Raw genomic sequence first — 20,715 nt, 5'->3', positions numbered from 1 at the left:
ACTTGAAGTCTACCTGTCTGATCGTCTTGTGTGTTTATGTCGCGTGTCCTCTTTCCAGGTTCCATTATGGAGAGGAGGCCGTGACTCAGGCTCCAAAGCTGTTTTGCTTTTCATCTTTAGGGATCCATTTTATTAGGTTGGAACATAAAATATATTCTAGGGGATGGGCAAAGGTTTTTAGTATTTAGAATAATAAGAAAATGCTTGAACAGAGATAATAGTCCAAAAGGATGTGAGTCAATGTAACGGACCTCTGATATTCTGACCCGTTTCCTTCCAAACTAGTACCGTACCAAAGGTTGTCCACCAGATGGCTCTATATGGAAGGTATCAAACCTTCAAAACAATGAAAGTCTACTGCATGTGCAGCTTTATCGGCCACACCAAATATTAAAAGGATGCAGAGCACAAGGGGGTGTATTTGCCAACAAGTAAAAGCATAAAGTAACTATTTCCTTTGTTTTCTCTGAACGTCATGAATATGTGGGTAGGATACGTGAAACAAATGGTTAATGGTTTAATAATTATTTTAAGTATTTTGTACCATTTTTGTAGCTTCGTCCCGGTCCTTCGTATAAACCTTGCACCCATCCACTCAGCCTCCTAGTTATTCAAGTCCCTATAAAATATGTACGGTTTTACTTTGATTTTATTATTTAATCAACTTCATCAGTCAGTAGATTTTGACTGTGGTCAATTAATAAACAGTAGATACATATGTATGTGTTCATACATATTTGCCACTTTGATTTAAGACCTGCCATTAAAATGATGACATGTCTTTAAACAACACATGGTAGTTTTAAGTTGTGTCTGTTATGATTATTTTGACATTGTTGTCTGTGTTTACATTAATCACAAAGCAGCAAGATGATTTGTTGCTTTCACTTATTAGTGTGAAAACAGAGCCAAAGACAGGCGCTAAATCATGAACTGATGAGCTGTGATTTCGGTGGATTTCTGTGAAAACTGTTGGAAGCAAGACTTACATTCAAGGTCGCATCAGGTCAGTATTGCTCTTTGCATCATCTGAGACGTGCGTGTGTCTATTGGCTCGGCTGTATCTCGTGCTCTGATCTGATGTGGTTCTGGTTTGATCTGACAGGGATCTACAAATAAAGGTTGACTGACGTCAGCAGCGGATCCAGTCACTAGAAAGACAGCATCTCCTCCTCCCAGCTGTGCTTGTGAAGCTGCTGTTGGCCCTCGTGCATCCGAGGTAAGATTTCTCAGAGTTCAATATTTCAATATTTCCCTTCTCCGCTGCTCCATGTAGACTGGACGATCTATTAAAGTGACTGACCCATACGTGAAACTTGTGTGTCTTCAGGGAGACTTGTGATCCGGTCCATTATCTCGCTGGGTTCGGGACTCGCACCATGGGGAGATTAGATGCGCTTCGGCAGCTTAATTTGATCAAATGGCTCCGAGAGGAGAGACAGTCGAGGAAACTGAGTCTGTTCATTGTTTTCGTCGCTTTGCTCTTGGATAACATGCTGCTGACAGTAGTCGGTAAGTGCCCTCCGTTTCACACCTCCTACATCTCTGCGAAGTAGTCTTTTATTTCATTTTCTATGCAACAGGTAACGCGGTGTAACGATCTGCCCAAATGTCTCAGGTTGACTCTCGGTTATAGCGCAGCGCACTGGCGCACAGATCAGCGCCTTCCGTGGATTTAAGTCCTCAGCAGCCCACTTTGGGTTTTAAACATGTGGTGTGTAACACATTAAGTACACTAACAACGTAATGTGTTTATGCCATGTTCGAGTGACGGGTCATCAAACTGAAACATGGATTTATTTACTTATTAGATTCAGTTTTGCGATTTAGCAACACTCGCTGGATCGGATTTGAGCTCATTACAGCTGAGATGTTACAACTCTTCATGTGATCCTCAAGGGATATTCCTCAATATGCCAATAGAATCTCTCTGCGCATTGTGCATCAACCTGATAGTAACAATAGCGGAGAACTCTGGTTAAGGACAGCAAACATTACAGTGCGTATAGATGAGTCATCCATCGTCCCATCGTTTCGTTATGTATTTAACACATAAACAGCAACCTTGTAAAAATACATTTCTTATTTACCCGCACGTGCCTGAAAGCACGCCAACATTTTTGCTGAATATTGTATTAAAACATGTTTCTACAGCGTAATGGGAGAATGAAAATTATTTAAAGGTAAAAATGAATTATGTATCTTATTTATCATTTTTTTAATATATATATATATATATAGTACTAGTATTTGCTGGATCACATAGTAATATAACACATCACCATTCCTAGCACTTCCTCCTCATGCGCAGAACTCAAGCTATTTGCAAGTATTGGCAAAAAAGACTCATCATATTCCTCATATTGAAACATTTTCATCTTTTTGGAAGAATTTTATAGACAACATCCTGAATTTATACCAATTAAAGCACATAAATAGTATGAAGCAGACCGTGGCACTTGATGCAGAATTATTAATTTAATTTTATCATTGAAGATAACATAAGAAATACGACAACTGTCGGTATACGTGCAGCCATTAAAGTCATCAAAGTCAGTTTATATCATTTTGGAATTGTATGGATGACAGTGCTCTGTGTAGTCCTTGACCAGATTTCAAAGTGATTATTTTATATATAAAATATTTAAGTTTATTATTTTCTTTTATGCAAACTGTAAACAATAGTTATGTGTTCAGCATGGTTATCATTAATTTCTTTACTATATTGATGATTGTTTCTTTACTATATTGATGAAGTAGCTATACTCTAGCTATACTGCCATGGCCATTACTTTATAGTAGAATGCGGTATTGGTAATGTGCGTGTGGTAATTGATAGGTTTGTTAGTTGAGAAGAAAAGTACATACAATATTTATTGAAAGGGTGTGGCTCAAGTATGCTTTTAAAGACTGTCATGTAAGGAAACACAACCAGTCAAGAGAACACAACCTAATTTGTATTTTCTTATATTTATAATATTTATGATTTAAATACCATGCTGCAATTTTCTCCCAGCTTCTTCCTTATCTCATTTTCTGTAACCACTGCTCCCTGATACCTCTGAAGAACCCTTCTTGTTCTCTGCTTACATGTTTTGCAATGCCATCTAGATTAGTATCGTGCTCCTGTCCTTTCATTGCACCAATTTCTTTTTCCCTCTTTGCGCGCTAGTTCCAATCATTCCCAGTTACCTGTACAACCTGGACGAGTCAACAGACGTGACGGTGAAGAATAACACCCTGTCGCAGCAGGGTCCTCCAGCAGTCTTCCACAGCATTGTGTCTCTATACGACAACACCATAAGGTCTCCGGGCTCCAACGCCACTGTAAGGGCTACAGACGTGGTTCCTTCGCCTCCCGCTGCTACAGGGCTGCCAGACAACTCCTCTGAGTGCCCCCAGTCTACCAGCAAGCTGCTCGATGAGAACGTCAAAGTGGGAATGCTTTTTGCCTCCAAGGCCACCGTACAGCTGATAACCAACCCCTTCATAGGGCCCCTCACAAACAGGTAAGGTCTTGGGTCTTGTGGTTTGTCATATATTTTAACATAGAACTCCACTTAGTTTGTTGTTAGTGAATTATACACTGACTTTGTTGTGACCATGTGAGAGGACGGAAAGAAGAAGAAGAAAAGGAAGAATTATTTTATTGTTATCATATATTAATTATATAATTGATTTGTTTAAGGCAACAGAGTACGTGTATCACATTAGGAGGGGTTTACTTTCAGGCCACAGATGTTTCCTGATAGCCCAAGGCCAATATATGGTTGAGGCTTGGAAATATGGCCAGATATCAAGACCAAATAACGTTTATGGCGTTATCTTATTGTACATGTTGAGTAAGAATAACAGAGTCCCGTTTCAGGTATTAGAGCCAAACATAAAGGTTTGCTTATAATAAACAAATCCTCTCTAATGTTGTCTACAACAGATCCAACCGAATTCCTTATTGTGTATGATTGCATGTGTACTGTTTTCACAAAAGGCTTGGTGGGGTGATTAGATTTTAACTAACACAGCTGGTGAGATGGCAACTTAGAAATAAATGCACAGCCTTTGCAAGGAAAACCGAATTAATGCATCTTTCACAGTCAAATTTGAAAGCAGGGAATTCTGAAAAAATAAAACCCCAATTCTTTATCTGGACAGGTTAATTGCAATAATTGTGTATTATTGACAACTGGAAAACCCAAAAGATAAACAAAGCTGGCGAGAAACCTAGAGTGGAATTCCAGGCAGAGAACCAAAAAGACTAGGTACTAACACCAATAATTGCTGGAAAGCTTGACCTGGGTGACTGTTACGTCCCTCGACTGATGTCTAGGGGAGTCGGGGAGTAACAAATGAAAATAAACTATAAAAGAAGGAATTGTTAACCAAAAGAGGGATTTATTTCATAATAATTCCAAAAACATCCATAGCAGGTTCCAACTCAAAATCCTACTGTCCAACAGTAGAAACAAAAATGCCACCACAAACACAAACCAGCACAATCGGCAACACAGCCACTTAAACACACTCTGCAAGTTGCACGCCTTCAACTCCCAGCTCATCCTGCTCTTCCTGGCTTTCACAGCCTTTTATTCCCCTTTTTCACCAATCAGTTGATTGCTTCCAGTGCCGCTTGGTAAGGGGTTTCACCTGGTAGTTCCAGTCAGGATGCCGAGCTACAGAGAGAGAGAGAGAGAGAGAGAGAGAAAGAGAGAGAGAGAGAGAGAGCGAGAGAAACCACCCGTAATAGTGACAAAAAAGAGCCAGCACAGAGTCAGGAAAACACACGGACAGGTGGGTGGGCAACAACCTCGGTGGGAAACACAGAGTCCCCAGAAATAACAACAGAATTCTGGAGTAAAAAAAACGCATTATACAAGGAGCAGGACGACATTAGAGTCCCCTTTGTAGCAAGAGGTTCACGATCGTTCTTCAGAGCTGTAACCCTCCCATACCACTGACTGCAATGGACCATCATCAATAAATCAGTTGGAGTGTGAATGCAAAGAGGATTCTCCTTGACTATTTCCATTCAGGCCATTAAGAAGGACCTCAGGGGTCTGGGGTCTCAGTCAAACTGCCACCGGATCAATCACGTCAGAGATGGGTTATGGCTACGCCTAGGTGAACAGCCAAACAGCCAAAGGGCGACTGTGGGTGAGTGGGGAGCACGGTTGTCCTCCAATCAGAGGGTTGTCTGTTCGATCCCGGGCTCTGCTAACCCGCATGTCGATGTGTCCTTGAGCAAGACACTTAACCCAACATTGCTCCTGTAGCTGCGACTACAGTGTGTGAATGGTAGTTACTGATGGCAGGTGTCACTGTGTATGGTTCTCCTGTCATCAGTGTATGAATGGGTGTGGATGGGTGAATGATGTCATGTAGTGTTAAAGCGCTTTGAGTGGTCAGAAGACTAGAAAAGCGCTATACAAGTACAGGCTATTTACCATTTACCTTCTGCTCAGGTTGCTAGGCAAATACAACCAAAATAAGGAGCCCTGTCTGACACCATAGCCAGAGATGGGCAGTATATCTATTACTTGTATTTGAAATACGTATTTCACTTTCTTGGTAATTTGGTCCATAAAAAAATATTTTCGAGTGGAGTCATTTTGTATTTAAAATAATTTCTCCACAAATTAAAATAAAAAATCTTTAATCTTTAAGTGCAGCGGATTGTGTGTCAAGGTAAATATTTTATCTGAGTGACAGATGTCAACTATCTTGTATAATCTAACATGCTAATGACGATAGCATGCTGTCTAGGATAGTGCTAGACTAGTGTTTGGCAAGTCAAGTAGCTAGTGATAGGAAGAGGGAGATTGGGAGCCTTTGTGTTCATGATAACCTCATCAGAGACGTCTGATCATCTAACCTTGCACCATATTACAAGTTATGCTGTATCTTTTCAATGTGAATGTCATAATGCCATATCAACTACTGGCAGATAATATAGTTCACAGTTCGCCAAGCCATGACAGTAGATGTCATTTGTTAAAAAATACACATTAAATATCCAATTTTTTTAAAAGGCATATTATGAAAGTATTCCCTAGTTACACATGCAATTGGTCGGGTCGTAAAGCAAACAGACCAAGGTGACGATTTGGCCAAAACAAAGGCAGAAAAAACAGATCTTGAAAAAAGATGAGGGGAGGTGAAGAAGATCGGGCACAGTTGAAACGCTATTGGGCGTGGGGTAGACCATAACACAAGTACAAAACAAAACAAGGAGACGCGAATTACACAAAATAAAACAGGAAATAATTGAATTGAAATATATCGTCGATGCATTTGTTTCAGAATTACCTGTATCAAAAGAACAGTCAGAAATGGATGGATCCAATCACAGTTTTTACAAGACACACTTGGTTGTTACTTGATGGTGGCAGAGGCTGAGGACAGAGGTATTGCTCCTGAGAAATCCAAGAAATATTGATTTTAACCACACAGAAATTTAATGGTGTACAATATTGAAAAAGTCACGGAGAACAAATATCTATAGGTACTTTGCTTAATGACTTATTTTCATTTAACACAGAGCTTTCCTTACTATTAGTCTTTTATTATAGGGATGTAGTCAACAGACATACGGCTGGTTCCTTTCTCAAATGCCTAGGATCAGTTTGTCATCCAGATCTCCCCATTGTTCACTGCTGACACTCATCATTGACTCTTAAACACTGGGCCGACCATACCTGACTCATTGTACTAACTTTCAGTGTTACAAGAGCTACTTTGAATTTGGAAAATCAAAAAGCCATGTCTGCGAAACATTCTCAAGATAGAGACTCTCACTTCACACAGAGGATATCGCATCTATACAGAATGTAAAGCCCTCTGAGGCAGATTTGTAATTTGCAATTTTGGGCTATAAAATAAAAAAAATTAATTGAACTACACCTGGATGATTCTAGACCAATTTAAAAATCACTTTAGCTCAGCTCCCCACTCAGCGGGAAAATGTATCCTCTTTTGGTTTGATTTGTTCAATTCAGATTTTTTTTTTGTCATCATCGCAAATGAGGCAGACCTCAATCGTTTTCAAGATTTGCAAGAAATGATGAATGAATTTCTTAAAGCTTTCAGTTCCATAAAGGAAAACAATGTTCTCACGATCACCATCACGGCAAGCCTAATCAGTCGATTTTACCTCTGTCCGAAAAAACATAGCTAAAATGAAATTAATGTGTGACATTCTTTTGTTATGTAAACTCAAATGAACGCTACTGTGCCTGCTGGGGGCTCTAATTGTTTTTTGGCTGCTAAAACGTTTGTCGCACAAAACCGTATACTTGCCTGTTAAAAATTGACTTTACAGCTTGGTTGTTGCCATTATTATAATATTGCTTCTTTAATGCACTTTCAGTCTGCAGCTTTTAGCCATAAATCCAGCGTCTTTAGGACTGTTAAAGAGTAAGGCCTGTACAAAAAGTGTCACCAGATAACTTCTTTTGTGTTCAGGAGATACATCATTCAAATGTTTCTTGACTTTTTTTCTGCAAGTTAAGCCTCCACATTCAGCACAGAGACAGTTTAAAGGTGTAAAGGTTTAGGGGAGGGTGGTTGCTGAAACATTACTGGCACACTCTTCAAACACAGCATTTAGTGTCTCAGATGGGACCTCAGAAATGCTGTAATTTGAGGCAAAAAATGTTCTTAGTCACCTTCTCCTGACAAAGGACAACACAAGGTAATTCAAGCATGTCAGATGTCTATGGGAAAATGGTATGGCAGCTTTTAGCATTTCACTAATGGGAGATGTTGTCATCCTTCTCCAGTTAATATGTCATGCTAACAAATGTAACAAGGATGCAAGGTTGTCATGTAAATTTCAAAATGATTTTATTTGTTTTTGCCATTACTTGACACCCATGTACTACTAGGTATATTTTGGCATTTTGATAATGAGTTGGTATTACTACATAGTTGTTTCACTCCCCTTATGCATACTTGATGTACAGAAATATCTGCCTCAAAGGCAGAATAATCTTTTTATTTGATAATCATCCACAACTCCTATCACTGCGTATAAGAGACGATAAATCGAAGAGAAAATTTCAGTTATGATCCATATTTGTCTAGAACTCAAAAACTAATTACTGTTTACAGTAGAAATGTGTATGTCTTTCTTTTTGTCCCTTTTAGAATAGGATATCAACTTCCCATATTCGCTGGCTTCTGTATCATGTTCGTCTCGACCATCAGTAAGTTCCAATCAACATATCATAATTATTAGACAATCTGAATTCTAGCCTCATGCCTAATGGCTTTCTTCATCTGTGTTTCTGTTGTGAAGTGTTCGCCTTCTCATCAAGCTACACTCTGCTGTTTCTGGCCAGATCGATGCAAGGTGTGGGCTCCTCCTGCTCCTCTGTGGCTGGTAAGGCCTCCTTTGCTCTATTTTTGTCACGTTAAGATCCCTGGGAACCAAAATGTACACAACTCAATTCCATTCATAATCTGGAAGTCTTTAATCAGATATTGGGGGAAAAGAGGTCAACTTGTACAAAACATTGTGAGAAAATAGTTACTGTACGTTACTGAGTGTAAAAGTCTGTGAATATATGAGTTTGAAACTTGTTACGGTCTGGCTCCTCGACCGTAACCAATGACAGAGGATTACAGCAATTAAGGTTTTTCAACACAAACAGGTTTATTCCATAAATATAAACCATACTTTTCAAAAGAAGAGACAAACAACATTTGTGGAAGGGATGCTCGTGGATCACAATGCCCCCAATTGCCTTCAGGACGAATGGCCGACAATGCATCAGGTTGGGCGTCTCTTAAAGGCTGGCTGCACTGGCCAGCTGCCTCCCAATCTGGTTAACGGTCTCACTCTACAGCCACCCAGGAACCTGCAAGACAGACACACACACCAACGGCAGAGGCCCTGGGGCCGTCACACTAATTACAGTAAATAAATAAAGTTTTAAAAGCCATACCCTCATAACATTTTTCTGTGAACAATGAAATGTCCTCTGTCCAATGAAAGGATCTCTTGTAAGGTTTACCATCATTGGTATAAGCAGGTCGAACAAAATGTATTGTAAAGCTCCTTGTAATATGCCAGTAAGTGTCCGAGGTCCGCCAATTCCAACTGTTATCTGAGCTGAAAGGGAAAGCTCTTTCAAAGCCACCAGTCATAGACCGACAATATTCCAAATATAGCGTACACCTAAATTGCTATTCATTCTTTCAAGTGGCTCTTTTGTTGTTGTCTGTACATGTTTAGCTGCTACACCCGTGCACAGCAGTAAATTGCTTTGCTCCGTCTGTTTTTCCAAACTCCATGTACTGTAATGCACTGAAGCACCTTGTACAACCCACAGCCAAACTATCCCTTTAAGGGAAAAAGATGTCAGCTAATTGCTCTTTTTGACATTACTAGAACGTATGTGTGGGTTTTGGAATTAAACGTATTTAGGAAGAAATTATGAAGTCGTCATCATGATAGGAGCCACGTGAACAACAGAATGTATAACTAACACAAAAAAGTGTTTTGTAAGAAGGACCTGTCTACCTGTGTGTTTTAGGGATGGGAATGCTTGCAAGTGTGTACACAGATGATGAGGAGAGAGGCCATGCTATTGGGATTGCCCTTGGAGGTCTGGCAATGGGAGTACTAGGTGTGTATACATATATATTTACATATAACCGGGCGGCTCTGGCTCAGAAAGGTAGAGCGGAATATTGGCTGTGTGATCCGCAGCGCCTCCAGTCAGCATGTCAAATAGCTTCTAAAGGTTATCTGAGGATGTGTGAATGTGTCTGAAGTGCAGGCTCCTGTATGTAATAATTCACATCCTCATCCGGATGTATGGCAGCCCCTTCCGTCTCTGTGAGTGAATGCATGGGTGAATGCTGTTCAAGTAGCATGAAATGCTCTGAGCGGTCAGAAGACTTAAGGACAGTATCTGTATAGCGCTTTTCTGCCCTGTGTATGATTTACTGTACACAGTGCCAGCTGCCTACATACCGCTGTCGTCAGACCTGTGGGAGCAAAGGGTTAACCGCTAATCCTCTGGTTGAAGAAGGACCCTGCTCTCCATTGAGCCACGGTCGACCACTAGGAATGTGCTATTTAAATGCTAGTCTAATTACAATGCAGATGCTTTTGAGCTTTATTTAGTACTTTACTTAGCTTTACTAAGATGAAACATTGTAGATCTGTGCACGCTATTACAAAAATTGGGGCTCATGGAACTACCTCATTACCCACATGTTTGGTCACAACTGAAGATGTACTTTATTATATAATTTAATCTTAATCAACTAACACGTTTTTAAATACTAACCTGAAACACAACATGTGCTGCGCTGAGTATAAAGTTAATCATTGTTTCTGTCACAGTTGGGCCTCCATTCGGCAGTGTGATGTACGAGTTTGTTGGGAAAACGGCACCTTTCCTTATTCTGGCATTCCTGGCTTTGTTTGATGGAGGTAGAGTTACATTGTTTCTTACCTCCAGACCAAGAACTGTCACTGTAGAAGGAATAATGTAATTGCTTAAAATGAATTCATATTTTTGGAAATACTACCTGAAGATATCTTGATGCTATTAAAGGCTTAAATTACGTTGGTGCCCTGTGTCTTCACAGCTCTGCAGCTCATTGTGCTTCAGCCCACCAAGGTGGAACCAGAGGTGAGTTTGCTTGCCTTGATAATTCACTCCTGAACTTTATTTTAATTAACATAACCTTAATAGAACATGTTATTGACCCTTTTGTAATGGATATTAAATACAGGAAGTGTGAAGAGAAACAGAGAAGGTGGATGGCATGTAACAAACACATGGCTTACCACGGGGAGGGGTAGAAGGGTGGAGGCATTTGGGGAGGGACAAGGTGGGGGTTAAAAGATGATGGTCTGATGTGTCAGAGGGAGAGATACAGAGTGAGTAAATGCGTGTGTTGGTTTTTCTGGTTGTCATGGTGATGGATGTTGTGGTTCACACACTAATCTCAAATGCCTAGTAAGTATAAACAGGGATTTCTGTCAACGCTACACGTCAAACGGGCCCAAACTATGAGTGCAATTCCAAAATTAGAGATATTGTGAAGGACCCAAAAGTGTGCTGAGCACAGAGATGAACTTTATAGGTCTGTGTGGTCAGAAATAATACTCTACCGGCAGTTTAAAAAACTCGTAGTAGTAGTGTTAGGGGTAATATCAGTTGTAGTAGTACTACTACTTGTAGTAAAAGTAGTATTTTAGTACCACCAGTAGTAGTAGAAGTATTAATAGCCGTATAATTACTAGTAATACTGTTACCAGAAGCAGTAAGAGTGGTATTTGTAGTAATAATAGTAGTAGTTATATTAGTAGTAGTTGTTAACAAAACACCTTCATTCTGAGCTTCATATAAAGATACATATAATAATGAGGGTTTTATTTTGAAAATTAAAATTATGGGATTTGGGTCGGGGGCAGAGGTGTAATTGAAATGCCTGGCAAACACAAAGGTTATTAAATGAAAGGCCTCATCACAATTCATTCATGTTTGAATTCCCTTGAAGGCGCTTTAATTTTGAAATAATGGGATTGGGATTTGGTGGCGAGCTACGGCATCAGCCCCATGTATCATGTCACGTATACATGCATCATGTATCTCATGTAGTTTGGTGTTTTTGTGCATTTGTCCTTCACAGAGTCAGAAGGGCACCCCACTGTTGACTCTAATGAAAGATCCATACATTATAATCGCAGCTGGTAAGAAAATAAGCACACTATGTTATTCCTCTTCAGAGAAGCATCAGTGGGATGTTGTGTTTTATAATGGTGCTATATATATATATATGTATGCATATATGTGTATATGTGTGTATGCATATATGTGTGTATGTATATATGTGTGTATGCAAAATGTGCATACAACGCTGGTTATGTACATTTTTATCAGCGAGGCAACATGCTAAGAAAGGACAGGCACACTGAAGCGTTAGCCGAGATGAGACCAACCTTGCCAAAACCACAGCAGAAATAACCACCAAGCACCCAGCATATGAATCAGAAGTGCACCTTACCTTAGACGTTTTGAAAGAAATTATGAAATGAGTCAGGTTTTTTTTAGCTACGTGCTACGTACAGTAGCACATTGTGTATGCGCACCAAAGCAATTTTAGCACTTTTTTTTCAGCTTACCCATTTTGGCTGAGTGGCTAAGGAGGCTGTCGATCATTTCCGCATGGGTTTAGTTGGATTCAATAGAATCAGACAATTCTGAAAAAGGATGTTTTTTCGGCTGGTATTTGAATGTTTTATAGGACTAAAAGGGCTGTTAGTGATTTCATGCACTTTGTTAAATAATTTTACGTTATATAATAATAATAGTACGTTTTTTATAGCGCTTTTCTTTCTTGTGGGATATATCGATTTATTTCTTCAAACAGCCGCAGAATGGAAAAGTTAAGCACTGTGAAGACTTTTGTTTGTCCGTATTTTGGCAGTGATAATGTTAGCTATCTTTTGCTAACGCAACAGTGAGTGTGATTAAAAAAACAGCGGAAGGGAAGTGTTTCCTAAGTGGACACTAGTGAAGTTGACGTACGGCCCAAGGTCAACTTGTTTTATATAAATGTTACAACATCAAATCCTTTTAAATACACAAATTGGTGGATTTCTGTAACCTTAGTATTTACAAGAAACTTGTTTTATATTTGTATATGCAAATATTTGTGAATTTCTTTTCTTTATACATGGATTTTGTTTACATTCAAATACCAATTTGAGTGTGCATTTACCCAAGACAGCAGTACAGTCTAAACTAGTAAGTAATGTGAGTCCATTGAAAAAATTCAGATAATTAATTATGGAACTGAAATCATAGAAATGAATCAATCTTTGGCACAAGTCTTCAGAATGTTCATCTACGCTCTTACCTCAACTGTGTGGATTTATATAAGACATTCCTCTCATTTATCACGTCAAAGATTATGCTGTGCACTTGCACCTCAGTCCATCAACAGAACTGTTCCAAAATGGTGTTTTCTCCTTGATGTAACTCTTAAGGCCAGATATTTAGAACTGCTGTTGAAAGCACAGAGCCCAGCCTCTGTCTACTAGTTTAATGATTAAGCATTGTGCATAAAAGTGGTTTAAAGACTGTGTGTGACGTGCCCGTTTGTTATCAGTCAGTCTTCCCTTGAACTCCAGTGTTTGTCTTACACCAATTTAAAAGGCTCCATACAAGATCCAATGGATGAAAGCCAACGTAGTGCAAACACCTTGCACTCACTCACTCACTAATATTGTTGACAATAAGATCACTCTCACAAAAAACATGCAGGAGATCTGCCCTGCAACAGAATTCAAACTGCAAAGTCGCCTCCCTCCTCAACTAGGAAGCACAAGCTCACATTGTAACCCAACACATTGGATTGAATGGGTTCCACTAAGGTCTAAGTAAGAACAGGCTCTCTTCACCTCTGGCTCGCTGTGTCATTGACGGCAGAACAATATTAATATCTGTGAATAGCTTTCAATTGGAGTAATGAATACTGCTTGACATAGTGGTCTAAGAATTAAAAGTACATTTTATTGGCAATTGTAACAAATAACAAAGATGTTGTGCTTTAGGTGGTTCAAGTCCCAATGGAAAATAACTTTAATTTGCAGCACATCCCACAGTTTAAATGTACCAGTATGTCCCATCATATTTCATCACACGAATGATGACAAACGTGACATCAAATGTACTTGTTTTGCGTATACCTCACGGGTATGCTAGTACAAATGTATATGGCGGGAAATATAGATATACATTTGGTGCTAGTTAGCTTTCAAATCATGTCAATTACTGTTGCAACAACAAAGAGTACAGGCTGTGTTTGTATGTGTATCTATGTGCAGGTGGTGGAGGATGAAGAGGTACCAAAGACCAAAAACAGACCATAATTGACATTGTTCTCAATCTTCCTCTCAAGGTGCCATTTGTTTTGGAAATATGGCCATTGCAATGCTGGAGCCAACGCTGCCCATCTGGATGATGGAGACCATGTGTGCCAGGAAATGGCAGCTAGGTAATTAATGGTTCTCACTCATATTAGGCATTATATAATGATATATCCCAAATTTAGGTCATTAGATTTGGGCTGAATAAGAAAACAATGTTTATATTTTTGAAAAGACAAAATAATGAATGAAGTATTAAACTGCAAACATGTCCACCCTGTAATACGGAGAGAAAACCCAAACTATCATATTTCACTATTCTAAAAAGATACTTGAAAAATACTTCTATTGCTGAGGGTCATTACTCAGTTTCTGTGATTGTTGTTTCATACCTTTTACTAAATCTTTTGTAAATGAATGCTACATTTTCACGTCAAATACATCAAATCTTTGGTTGGTGACCTGATGCAGTTCAACCGCTTCCTTCTGCTAGATATTTCTTACGCAGAAGCTCCCTGCAGTCTCTGCTGTTATTGGTTTGTTCCAGTTGGTTGTATATGAAGTCTAGGTCAGATAAAAGGGGATGAGTGGAGAACAGGATATTAGGATGCCATGTGCTGGCAGGTGGAAAGCAGACAATGGAAGATGTACAGCAGCTCGGTGATGAGGCACTGATAAAGATCTGCTTATCATGGAGAGCCTGCCCCCACCTTCATATCTCACGTCACCTGAGTTTGTGTGTGTGTGTGTGTTGCCCAGGCGTTGCTTTCTTACCGGCGTCCATCTCCTACCTTATTGGAACCTACATCTTCGGCACGTTGGCGCACAAGATGGGGAGGTAGTGAGAGAAATAACCCTTATCTACCCTCTCTCTCTTTCTTCTCTCTCTGTCTAGATGTGATATCTGTTTCCGCTTCTCTAAATTAGTTTTCAGTGTTTTTTATGTTTGTGAGACTGGCTTTGTTGATAATGCAGATTACACAGAGCCTTGGGAGCATGATGTGACGATGGTAAAGCGAGACCGATCGGATCCATGGGAATAGTTTCGAACACTATGACATAGTCAGTGGCTCCACTCAAATCAAATTGGGAATTTGGATCCATTATGAATAATATGAAATGATTTGTTCCATTACATCAAGTTTTTGTAAATGTTGTATGATGGAGGACTTGAATACACTTAATGACAATGAACTTTCTTCCCACAGTTCTCTATAGTTACTTTACTGACTACATAATTTAGTAATATAGTCTTTAAAGCGTTGCGTAAGTTGCAATGCTTCACCATAGACCCTCCCTTATGGAAGGGACCATGTGGTTCTGTCAAATAAATCAAAGCGTTTTAAGTATATCTGTATAAACTGAGAGGAAAGTCATGATAGTGATATCCAATGAAATTACAAATAAAAACACCTTGTTGGAAATACCCTATCTCCTTCTCTTTAAGCCAAACATGTCATCAGCTTCACATTAATCCAATCATGGATGGACAATATTAAATAAACATTGTTTATAGAGATTTGTTAACCACACATTTATTCACAGCTATCCAAGCAAAACCTTTGGTTGGTAAACACAACTCTGTCCACTTAAGCGTAATGAGTTGTGTTGCAAAGCATAACCAAGGTAGAATATAGTGTTAAGCCTAGATAGACACGTGAGTGTAATCTGCATGCAAAAGTAAATTGTACAAAGTAAGACAGTGACAAAAACAAAGAAGTAATTCCCATTAAGCGTTGGAGTGTAAGTTTGAGCAGATAACACTGACTTGTCTTCTCTCTCACAGATGGCTTTGTGCTCTTATTGGAATAACCGTTGTTGGAATCAGTGTAATATGTGTAAGTATTAGTGTGAATTCATATTTCCTCTATGGGATGTATACAAACTGTTAACTGATAACTGAAGTCTAAAGAACATTAATATGGTGTGTAAAAAATAATATTGTAAATACGTTCATCAACCAGTGGAGACACAGCAGTAGATCCTTTAATGTGCTGTAATGAATGAGGTTCATTTTCTCCAAACTGTTATAATGTGGGAAAAAAAGCATTGTTGGATTGAACCAATGTTTTGACATTAGCGTGTCCGGGTTAATTAAACAACCGCGGCTGTTAATGTGTTAGATTGTCACACTAAATTCAAAAAGCAACAAGCATCTCTTCGCTATCGAAGCGTTAGTTGTTTACTTTCACATATAGTACAGAGGAATGTATCTTTGTCTCTATTCCAGGTCCCACTTGCCAAAGACATCTACGGTCTGATTGTTCCAAACTTTGGTGTTGGTTTTGCTATCGGTAGGTCTGCTGAAAGTAGTACTGCGCTAAACGTACATCCCCCTGTGAGTGTGTGAGTCATTGTCTGTGGTGTGTAACAGGCATGGTGGACTCCTCTATGATGCCTATCATGGGTTACCTGGTGGACCTGCGGCACGTGTCTGTCTATGGAAGTGTGTATGCTATTGCCGATGTGGCCTTCTGCATGGGATTCGCTTTAGGTAAGTAGACTTTGACAAAATGCTAAACTAATCTAAAGGTTATGATACTGCTGAAGTGAGGTTGAAAACAGACACAGAGAGTCCAATCACTGGAAATAATTTAATTATCTTTTCTGTCCAAATTCAATTCTGGTTTCAATGTTAGTACAATAATCATGTGAGTTTTGCCATCACTACAATACTCTTCATCCCTCTCTATTGTCAGTTTTGGATGTGATGTGTTTCATGCATGGTGACTTTTAAAAAAGGAGCTTGTGACTTCACAGGAAGGTATGTTTGTGCAACAAAACCCCTCATGATGCTTTCCGACCGCTCAGTAGATTTCACTAGATATTCAGACATGTTAGGATTCCAAAATGCTCAGTTAATAGGTAGCTATGACCTGTCTAGGGAAGAACTGAACAGCGGCTCTTCACTTCGACACATACTGACAAGCGAGATCACCCATTAGTTAATGTGCCTCACTGGAGTGCTAGCATGGCGACAAGCTAACCATATATGTTACTATGTGACTTCAAGGTTCAACAGACAACGATGAGTATTGTTGGTAGCTGTTGATAACATTGCAGGAATTTTGTCGGGGGCAATTCTCAGAGTTGTCCAAGTTGTGTTTGGGAAAAGAGCGTGGTGGACATTGACTTGGCTCACTTCATTGCTCTACGAACTGCAACAGTGTTTAAGGCAGCAGAAGTGAGAACAGAAATGTATTTTGTGTCAATTGTTTTTTAGCCACGGTTGTCGTAGTTTACTATTTGTAATGATGAGGGAAAAGTAGTTTTTCCCCTTTTCAATAATACTTTTTATTATGTATAAATATCCAACATCGATATTATCCTGGTTGCTAAAAATGTAAAATTAAGCCATTTTTGTTAATCCTGCTATATAACCTTTTATGATGAATAACCCTAACCCTACCCCAACATTACATGGACATTACTCCATTATTACTACGTTATCACTGGCATTACATAACATCTCAGTACCCAACATGTTACAAGGTTACTGCCTTGATACCCTTTGTGCCAAATAAACTGGACATGTTCAATCTGGTTATCACTCCCAATGCGCAGCCGGCTCACTGCTCCTTGGGGGACGACTTTCATTCAGTTGGGTTTGTGGTTTGAAGCTCAGAAGCACGAACCACACATCAGCGTTTACCTGTTTGCAACCACAAGCCAATCAATAGAGTATAAACAAGTGCTGCGTCTCTCCCCGACTCCTGCAGGTCCATCCATCGGAGGAGCCATAGCTGAGAGCATCGGCTTCCCCTGGCTGATGACCATAATCGGGATAGTGGATATTAGCTTTGCTCCTCTCTGCCTCTTCCTCAGGAATCCACCAGGACAAGAAGAGAAAATTGTAAGATCCAAAAAGCACTTTAAAAAAAGTCAATCAAACATAAAAAAAAAAAAATCAACATACTTATTAAATTGTACAACTCCTAGATTTTTGCATGGCCTCAGTGACAATGTTGTTGATGAAACACAATCTTTCAAACAGATGTGCACAGAGCAATACACTTTGAGAATGTTTAATCTCACACAACCAAAACACATTAAGGTACCTATAAAACAATATGTAACCCTGGATTTCCTTTGGAGAATGTCAGTTGGCATTAATGAATGAATGCGTTAACACAAGAATAATGCATTTAACTCTTTAACAGCCCGTTTGGATGCATTTCAACATTTCTATTCAGGGCTTCTCAGGAACACAGATTTTTTATTTACAGACTTGACTGAGAATGAATGACCTTCCATCATTGGGCGCCATTTGGCTGCGTGCTTATGACTGAGGCCCTTAATGTTGCAGCTCCATTCGTCTGCCTTTCTATGCTTTCTATTACTTTGTCCCCATGGAGCATCTGCTTTCATCCCCCGCTCTCCTTTATTACATTTGATTTGTATTCTACACCTGTATGCATCTTAGTGTGATTATACAAACAGAATGGGTTACCCAATATTTCTCTTTAGCATTTCTAGGGGGGAAAAAACTTGTGACACCCCGTGCTTGAATTAAACGATTAGTCAGAGCTGCAACTTAATCCACATAATCAGGGCCATGTGTTTTTCTGCGTATTCAATGGACAGCTGCATAAGCACAATATAATGAATCCTGATCCCTCATGTTTGGAAAAAACTCCAGCGATACAAAACACGATAAAGACCAATTCATGCTGGCTTAGAGTTCAAGAAATGTACTTTCATTTAATCGCCCTGTAGCTTTGTAGTTCCAAGTGATGAGTTGTCAATGTTTTATGGAACCTAAATTTAAGTGAAAAAGGAGGGGGGGGATTTCTGTGTTGTAGCAAAACGTTTCACTCAACAAACCCCTTTTCCTGTAATTCTCTTTTCAGGCTATTTTGATGGATACTAACTGTTCAATGAAGACAAGGTCCTACTCCACACAGGGGACGTACTACCAGGGTGAGAACATGGATCCAGAATATGATGATTATGATTAACAGGACACCAGCCATGCAGGTTAACCCTTCAGAGGATCTATTTTGTTGTACAAAAAAGGAACACAGAAGAAAAAAAACAGTAATTTAACATAACAGCCAAGATATTTCCATGTGACTGTCCCGCATTCTGTCTTCACTGTTCTTTGTCCTCTTAAAAGTTTTACTGGAGCAAACCGAAGGTGTTCTTGATCTGTGGTTGCAAGTGCTTTGTGTGAGAGATTTGTTTAGCCAACAGCCTTATTCAGTGGAGAGATTCGTCAAAAAGCTATTTTTAGTTAGTAGAAGGGGCGGAGCAACATGTTCCCTTTACTGGTTTATTTTGGATACAAATCTTTCTTCATTTATGTGTTCGCTATTAAAAGTCTCCATGTTGTCCATGATACTGTCTACAATATTATTAACAGACCGTGATAATATGTTCTGTTTATTGGAAGACTTGTTTGTCCGATGTATAGTCCTGGTTTGCATCGATGCAGCTACAGAAGTTTCTTAGCTCAGCTGTTCTGGCTGAAATGCTTGGTAATGTCAACAGAATGAGGAAAGTGTCCTAAAACAACACAAATTTCCTCCTTATAAAAGCTATAGAACTTTGCATTCTGGCAACTTTGGTTAATACAATCATAATGTAATCGTAATGTTTTTATTTAATAAATCATCCATACTGTAAATTCTCAAATAGTGGCCTTTATTTACCTCATCGGAAAAGATGACCAGGCCCAGAACAGACTTTTATTAGGGATTCAAAACTTTAACTTCTGCTATCTATGGTCATAAGCCTCTATCAAGTACGCACATGCATTTTCCACAGCAGCAATTCCATCAATTGACGGTAAAAGTCAACGTCATGTTATACCACCAGTACACTGGACTGTGTCTGCAAGAGTAACATTTGTAGCAGAAATACTGTTTATATTCAAAACATTTTCACATCCAACTGGTAAAATACAGATGCCTGATCAGTGGCCCAAACTTTGAACTGACTCTAGCAAGCGATGGCCGGTTGGAAAGGATGGCATGTCAGTTTCTGCTGTTCACGTGCACGGCGTCTTCTTCAAATTAACTACAGAAACACAGTTTAAGCTTGCATGAAGCTCTTTTCAAAATACCTTTACAACATGGGTTTTGAGGTTTATTTAGGAAACAAAGTTACATTGTTAGATTCAGAAGATCACGCTTACACTAAAGTCTGTTTGTGATGTAAAATATCAGTTGTAACAGAACCGATGTTAGTAAAGTACATAAGCCCCCCCCCCCCCCAAAAAAAAAAACACATTAAAATAAGTCCACGCTAGCTTAGTTTTTGCACGGGACATGAAAAGCAGCTTCCTGGGGGACAGTCCTCGGTTTGCCTCATAATACACATAGTTTATATAATGCATTGGAAGCCTATGACACCTCAGGAATGGGCAATTTAAGACAAAAAAAGCGAAATCAAAAGCGAAGTGTCATGGCAATTTTCTCATAACTCCTAACTTTTCTCTACTAAGGTTTTCCGAATGAAGATTTCAACGTCTGTCTTGATATTTTGAGATGTCATCGCACCATAATTTGGAGGAAAAAAAAAATGTTATTGTGGTTATACAAATGTAATCATTGGTGCTGTTAGATTGCTGCTGGACCGTGCCTGGCTTTGTGTGTAAAAAGCTGTGACACCAACAGTTTCTTGATAAAAACATGTTGTGAATCTTAGGAACAAATGCTTCTACCTTATTTAATACATTGAGTTTTGTACCAAAGACGGACTATTAGAGACAAATACAGAGAGCTACCTCGCTCGCTGTGTAAGAAAAAGAATATGTACGTCAACGCTGAGAATGACTCTGAACTACTCTGAACAGCCTTACATGGCGGTACGTCCAGCTTGGA

At 39.3% G+C, this 20,715-nt stretch overlaps 1 protein-coding gene across 1 annotated transcript; it reads left to right on the top strand.

Annotated features, from left to right (window-relative positions):
• Positions 1-894: 894 nt before the first annotated feature.
• Positions 895-19,517, top strand: slc18a2 (solute carrier family 18 member 2). The gene is made up of 17 exons (XM_040179198.2): positions 895-1,006; positions 1,106-1,219; positions 1,331-1,512; positions 3,173-3,509; positions 8,143-8,201; positions 8,294-8,377; positions 9,534-9,626; positions 10,352-10,441; positions 10,600-10,643; positions 11,650-11,710; positions 13,924-14,019; positions 14,651-14,729; positions 15,678-15,729; positions 16,122-16,185; positions 16,266-16,385; positions 17,611-17,744; positions 18,742-19,517. Exons 3-17 carry the CDS (start codon positions 1,380-1,382, stop codon positions 18,847-18,849), a joined length of 1,554 nt encoding a protein of 517 aa, XP_040035132.2. The 5' UTR covers positions 895-1,006; positions 1,106-1,219; positions 1,331-1,379; the 3' UTR covers positions 18,850-19,517.
• Positions 19,518-20,715: the final 1,198 nt, after the last annotated feature.

The sequence above is a fragment of the Gasterosteus aculeatus genome, chromosome 6 (assembly GCF_964276395.1).
Source record: "Gasterosteus aculeatus chromosome 6, fGasAcu3.hap1.1, whole genome shotgun sequence".
Taxonomy (NCBI): Eukaryota; Metazoa; Chordata; class Actinopteri; order Perciformes; family Gasterosteidae; genus Gasterosteus; species Gasterosteus aculeatus.
Note: the sequence above shows the minus strand (reverse complement) of the source record. Positions and strands in the feature narration are given on the sequence as shown.